This window comes from Sciurus vulgaris, assembly GCF_902686455.1.
Source record: "Sciurus vulgaris genome assembly, chromosome: 11".
Lineage (NCBI taxonomy): Eukaryota > Metazoa > Chordata > Mammalia > Rodentia > Sciuridae > Sciurus > Sciurus vulgaris.
Genome location: NC_136472.1, coordinates 112431205 through 112437825, shown reverse-complemented (window position 1 = coordinate 112437825; position 6621 = coordinate 112431205). Strand labels below are relative to the sequence as shown.

Genomic DNA, 6621 nt, shown 5'->3' with positions numbered 1-6621 from the left:
GTTACTGGGGAAGAGGGATTGTGGGAGGCTGGGTAAAGTCCTCGACTGCCTGCCCCACAAGCAGCTGCCTCCATTATCCCTCCCTGCACTCCTGGTCTGAAGCCAACTTTGAACATGCCCTTGACTCCCTCTGCCATCACCCCAACCCTTCCTCCTTCTGAAGGATCAGTATGGTGCTCCTGGCACAGCTGAGACAGGGCACAGCTCCCCAGGGCCCATGCCACTTCATTAGGAAAGTCTGTGGCTGGATTATGGACTTGTGTGAGACACAAGTTTTTTAGGAGACAGCCTGGGGAGCCACTGCCACTTAACCCTATGACCACCCTGTCTTCCTCTGCAAAGTGCTCAGGGAAATGCCTCCCCTCCCATCCCCCAGAGGCCACTGTGCCTGACAGGCTGTGACTTTTGCTCCTACTCTTGGCCTCCTCCCTTCTTCTGAGCTAATCAGTTTATTTGAATTTTTTTAATGCTTAAGATTTCATTTTTCACAGCAACATTTTGTTGATTTTTTTTTCTGCACAGCTTTTCCAAAATAAAAACCTTCCAAACAATTCTGCTACTCCCCCATCTATTCTTCTGCTTCCCCAAAGCTAATGCAAGTAGTCAGGTTGCTCCTCTTCCCCTCTAGTCCTCAAGATTCATTCTCCTATCCATGGGACCTTGGGGCCTTAAAAGTCCTCCAAAGTACAGCAGCCAGGAACATGCACAAACCCCAGATGCCACCTGCTTTCTGCTTGGGCTTCCTGGAACCACAACAGAAATGACTAGGGCAAATCAAACTCTGCCAGTCAGGCCTGAGAAAAGATGGATGTATATATATTTTTTCCTTTTTGAATTTCAACCCCAAAAGTATTCCAGGAAAAGATGGGAGAGAGCTGGGCTGGGGCTCCTTCAGTGGGCTCTTGCTGCCAAGGAAGACAGTGGGCTTGCTCCACACCCACACTATCCCAGCCCATGTCCCCCTGCTCAGCCTAGGATGGGGAGACAGTAGAGGTGGGGGTGCAGCTGGGAGGAGGGGTGGGGCAGTGGCACTTTGGGGTAAGAAGTAGGGCTGAGGCCGGGGGAGAGGGGTACAAAGAGCTGCTGCTGCGCAGTCTCCTTTGCCCAGTGACAGCCTTAACACTTGGACAGGGCTAAGAAGCACACAGCTGCGGGTGAGGCAGGCTAAGCGGGATGGCTGCAGCCAGCGGGCTGGGGGCAAGCAGGGCTCAGGGCTGGCTCTCCCCCATCTAGCTGATGATCTGTCGAGGTCTTCCGTAGCCCGTCATGCCGGCCTGGGAGGCCCCTCTGTTGCTGCCCATCTGAAGGCCAATGACATGCTTTCCTTCCTGCAGCTGGCTCTCTGTGAATTCCCTCTTATGCTCCTGGGCTTTCCTAGAAGGGGAGGAACCAGGATAAAGACTTGCTAGAACTTGGTATCTTCTTCCTGTTTTCTAGACCCTCTGTTGCTTTCTCAACAAATTCCATTCCCTTCCCCAATTTTATTCCTTTTTCCCTAATCTAGCTAACCCATAGGCTGAGGAACCTTCTTGAGCATAGGAGAACAGGAGGGAAGAAAGGAAGGAGTCAAGAAGCTTAAAGGATCATACCCGCCTTCCTAGACCCTCACTTGGTACCTTCCTGGAGCTCTGCTTCCCCTGATCATTCCCACAAGCTGGCTAGCCCAAGCCACCCCCATCCCATGAAGAGATCAGGCTGAGAGTAAGGATCCCTGGTGGCCACATACTTCATAAACCAGTTGGGATCTCCACGGTAGTGCCCATCATTCTTCGTCACTGCCAAGCTGCCCAGAGCCATCAGAGTCCTCTGCACTGCTGCCAGGTCTTTACCTATGAGAAAAAAGAGCACCCAGTGAACAAATTTCAGGACCATACAGACAGGACCTCACACCAGGGACTGTCCTTATCTCTCAGAATGCCAGGGACAAGCATTGTCCCCAAACCAAAGGAGGCTTTAGTAGATCCTTCAGTAAGTCCTTGTCAGTGTGGTGTGGCATGCTCTTGGCAATTCCTGTTACTGCTAGGCACAGATTATTAGACCCTGGATGTGGCATATTTTGATCATTCCCTCTCCCTGTCTCAGAATCCTTTTCACCTGCCCACCTGCCTCCCTCCCCACTGGCCCCAGTCCCTTTTTCCTCTATACCTTCAAAGAGATCAACAGTCTGGAACATGTCAGTCTTGGTGACCCCATAGTCCTCAGCTGCCTTCAGGAACTGAGCCACTTGCTCCATCTGCTTGAACACCATGGAGGGTGGATTCTCTGGGACCTTAACTGGCTTCGAGCCATCAGGATACAGGCTGTTCACCAACTTGCTCAGAATCTGCCAGGCATAGGACACAGCTTGGCACTCAGCTCAGAGGGTCTGAATCTCAGGATGGCATAACCCCAGCCCCCTTCCCAGGGCATCACTTACCACACCGTTCTTCAGCCAGACCTGGAAACCCAGGCGGCCACGATCTGGACGACCTACATCAGGGCCACACTGCACTATGATCCACTCCACCAGTCGTTCCTCCAGCTCCTCGTCATACTTCTTCTCAATTTTGGATTGCACTTCACGGCTCATGCCATAGGAAGGACCCTTGTTGGCCATGTTGTAACAGAGCTACACCAGGGCAGGGCAGAGAAGGTAAAGTGTCACAGGACCAGGAATCTGCTCTGCTTTCGTTTGTGCCAGGAAGATCTAGCTCTGCATAGGGTTCCCAGTCATTGTAGACATTTACCACAGCACTACACATTTAGGCCAGGCTCATCACCTTAGTGAAGAGGGCTTTCTGAACTTGAACCCCAGGAAACAAGACATCAGATATTTGGAGGTCTAAGCAGGGGTCTATATGCTGTTGTGGCATGAATATATCCATAGACAATACATAAACAAATTAGCATGACTGTGTGTCAATAAAACTTTATTTACAAAAGCAGACAACAGGCTGGACCTGGCCCATGGGTCATGCACTGGTCTAGAGACTTCTCTTTGCCAACTGGCTAGAGGCACTGGAAGGGCCTTCCAGAAGCCATATCATCCCTCAAAATAAAGCCAGCAGTTGTCTTTGTCCAGCTAGATGTGAAGTAGTTTACTGCTTCTGCCTGAAGGACCAAGTTATCTTCAAATTTTATTAGCACAGAAGCTGGAAATCCAGAACTTTAGCTCCCAGCCAGGTCCACTCAGTCTCTGGCCTACAGTTGAAGAAGCTCAGACAGGCAAAGCCACCAAATCCCAAGAATTGTTGGCAGAGCAGCTGCATTTCCTCCAGAGAGCCAGATGAGAGTGCACTGATGTACCCATCCACTTCTCCCCATACCCTCAGGCTCCTGCCACCGCAGTAGCTTGGGGAACCAAGAAGTCAGGGGCCCTGAGGGATATTCCAGAGCCAAGAATCTGCCAGCCAGAGCATGGGAAGCCCCACCCTGGGCTACTGCTACTGCTGCAGGGCCTGTGCCTCCCGCTCATGGAGAAGAGGGAAGGCTGCAGGAGCAGCAGGAGCAGTGGGTTTCTGAGCAAACATGGGTGTGACTGGTCAGGGGGAATGGGACCTGACCACAGGTGTCACCCTAGTATGGATTTATCTACAGAGACTTCTAAAAGAGGTACCAAAGGAGGCCAGACCCATCCCACGGACTCAGAGTCAGAGGTTGGGAGGGGGAGAATGATGTGAGCATGGAGGTGGTCAGCACCCTCCCCCACCTCCCACGTGTGAGGGCTGAGACCCTCTCTCCATTCTCCACCTCCGTGGGAAGCAGAGTGAACATCAGCATCACATTGCTCTGGTCCCAGGCCAACTCCATTGTCTTGCCCTTCCTTTCCCCGTGACAGACAGCCTTTTTGAGCTGAAGTTCTCCAGTTGTGAAATAGGATAAGGGGATCTATACAGAGGGTGGTAAAAATGACATAGCATCTATGAACTCTTTCCCAACTGCTTGGAGGTGATCACAAGAGGGCCAGGCCTTGGCCAGGGAGTAAGCACAGTGAGTGATCCCCTCCACCACCCACCCTCTTCTCAAAATCATTCCCTGAGCCCATGACAAAGTTCGAGAGAAACAAAACAAAACAAAACAAAAAAATCCACCAGAGCCTCTAAATGCCAGCCTCGTATCTGAGTCTGTTTCCTTACTTGTAAGGTAGAGGTGAACACCCCAAGCAAGGAGATGGTTCTCTGAACACTGGGTGTGAGTGGAATTCCCAGCCCACCACCTATCTCCCAACTGGTGATGCAGGGGAACCCAAGGCAATGCTCCACTTGTCAGCTGCACATAGCCAAGACCCTCCATTCCCCAACCCACTGTCTGTCCCACCCAAGGATTCCTGCACAAAGGTGGTCAAAAGCCACAAACCAATTGGGACCAGCCAACTGATTCCAGCCAATCCTTCCTCCTGGCCTCCCCACAACCTCTCAGCCTTTGTCCCACCATCCCAGATAGGCACATGCACACTTGGTGTCCAGGCACACATCACTTTCTATCCCCACCCCCACCACCCTCACATCTGCCTTCCCACACCCACACCGCATGCTGGGCAAGGGAGGAACAGGATGAAAGGAGCGTGTGTCACCCCACTGGCAGCTTTCTGTCCCAGGGAGTTCAGAAAAGACAGTACAAGTCAAAAGGTCAAGGCTTGTGGTGACAAGAACACAATTTTGCAGCCCCTTGATCTAGAGACAATATTTGGATTTTGGTCACAGCAAAGAAGGGCAATGAAATGCTCACCACCCCACCTTCCCCCGGCACCTCTCTTTTCCCTGCCTCCTTCCTGGTGGAGATACTGAAAGTGGAGAGTCCCAGGACATCCTTTAGAGTCCTTCTGATGGAAACCTACCCAGTTCTACCTTCTAACCATTGGGAAGAGGAGAGGGAGAGAAAGTGGCAGGGCAGCCCAACCAGCAGCATTTCTAGACAAAGATCCAGGGACCAGAGGCATAGGACAACTAACTGCATGATGCTCAGCTTTGCTGCTCCCGCCCTGTGTCTCCTTGTCAGGGTGCCCCTCCCCCAGGTCAGCCTGGGCAGTGAAGAAAGGGGCAGGAGGCACCTTCTTCCAGCAGGAGCCCAGAAGAAGCAGACCAGGACTGTGGGACCCCTGCTCTCGTCACCACAAAATACAGTAAATTAGAGCAAGCACATCCACATCCCTTAGAGTACTAAGGGTGGCTCATCTAAATTCCAGGAACCAACAGTGATCCTGCTACATAAATGTGGCCCATCTCACAGCTACCCTATGAAGGCAAATCACTGAGACACTGTGGGAAGGGCTAAGGATCCCCAACCTGACCAGCTATCCCTCCAAAGTGCCTCGACCTGCCGTCCTCCTGCCTGCAGTGGGGGTGACTCTTTCCACCTGTGGAAGGAGACACCCAGAAAGAGAAACTATCTAGCTTTTCCCTGCATCCTGCCACCCCAGCCTGTTCTGAAATACAAGAGTTCCATGTGGCTGGGGGTGCTGCTCAGAGGGCATGCTTAGCATGCAAGAAGCCTGGGTTGATCCCTAGCACCACAAAAGGAAGGAAAGAAGGAAGGAAGAAAGGAAGGAGGGAAGGAAGGAAGAAAGGAAGGAGGGAAGGAAGGAAGAAAGGAAGGAGGGAAGGAAGGAAGAAAGGAGGGAGGGAGGGAGGGAGGGAGGGAGGGAAGGAAGGAAGGAAAAGAGGAAGAAAAAAAGTTCTGTGGTCCTTCACATTGCCTTAGGCGCTCTCCCTGCAGTTCTCCCATGCTGCTTAAGCCTGGGACCAGCCAGTGGGCCGCTGCCCTCCAGAACTAGTAAACTCAAGTGGCCCTCGCCTCCTTGGACAGTCTTCTAGACAGGATACAGAGGCTTGGCCTAATCAGGCAATGCCTCGAGTTTGCACACACACCCTGTGGTATGAGTGTCACAGAAGTGCGGAGCCTCTCTCATCCCAATTGTTACCACCATGCATCCCTTTGCACCAGCCAAGTCATCTGAGTATTTCAAGGAGATTGAGGATACCAAGTCTGAGATTCAGGACTCCAGGGATCCCAACCCACCCATCAAGTGGACAGCTCAGGTCTGGAGCCTGGGAATCCAAGATGACTGAGAAGGAGGGCTTCCCCAGCCACGGAGCCCACCACGCTGGGGACTTCTGGAGAGTCCTGCCTGAAATACCCGCCTGCGTGGAGCTCCAGCCCCACTCCCTCCCAGGCCTGGAGAGTGTACTCACTCACAGGGCTTCCTCAGGGCTGGCAGCAAGGTGTGTGGCTCCGTCTGGGCTTGGCAGATAGGATGGGGCACGGGCTGGGTGAGGGGTTTAAAGGGCTGCACTGCGGTGATGTCAGCCTCCCCGCCGGCTTGCCCCTCGGCCCCCTCCCTGCCAAGGAAACGGGCTCTGGTCCCCACCCCCCGCCCCCCAGTGACTCCACACAGGCTCCATATTTGGGGAAAGACAACAAGTTGGAGCAGTCTGTCGGGAGCTGCCCGAGACATTCTCTGCGTGCTTTGGAGATGGAGCGGCGGGGGCGGGGCGTGCTGCCGGCGGGGAGTCAGCCGGGAAAAGCCTTTTATGGGCAGGACCACGAAGGCCTTCCCGCCTCTCGATTTAGGGCTGCTCCTACTTCCCGGCTCCCTGCCCCCGAATTTGGGAGGAGGAGCTCAAGAGAGTCTGCCAGAGAGGA

The 6621-nt window shown here is 53.2% G+C and overlaps 1 protein-coding gene across 2 annotated transcripts; it reads right to left on the bottom strand.

Annotated features, from left to right (window-relative positions):
• Positions 1 to 800: 800 nt before the first annotated feature.
• TAGLN (transgelin) lies at positions 801 to 6320 on the bottom strand. 2 transcript variants are annotated; one of them, XM_079105218.1, is made up of 5 exons: positions 6171 to 6320; positions 2417 to 2608; positions 2146 to 2323; positions 1727 to 1829; positions 801 to 1374 (listed from the first exon to the last, which is right to left on the bottom strand). In XM_079105218.1, exons 2-5 carry the CDS (start codon positions 2594 to 2596, stop codon positions 1230 to 1232), a joined length of 606 nt encoding a protein of 201 aa, XP_078961344.1. In that variant the 5' UTR covers positions 2597 to 2608; positions 6171 to 6320; the 3' UTR covers positions 801 to 1229. The 2 variants fall into 2 exon arrangements, with proteins under 2 accessions (XP_078961344.1, XP_078961345.1); XM_079105219.1 differs by having other exon boundaries at positions 6175 to 6320.
• Positions 6321 to 6621: the final 301 nt, after the last annotated feature.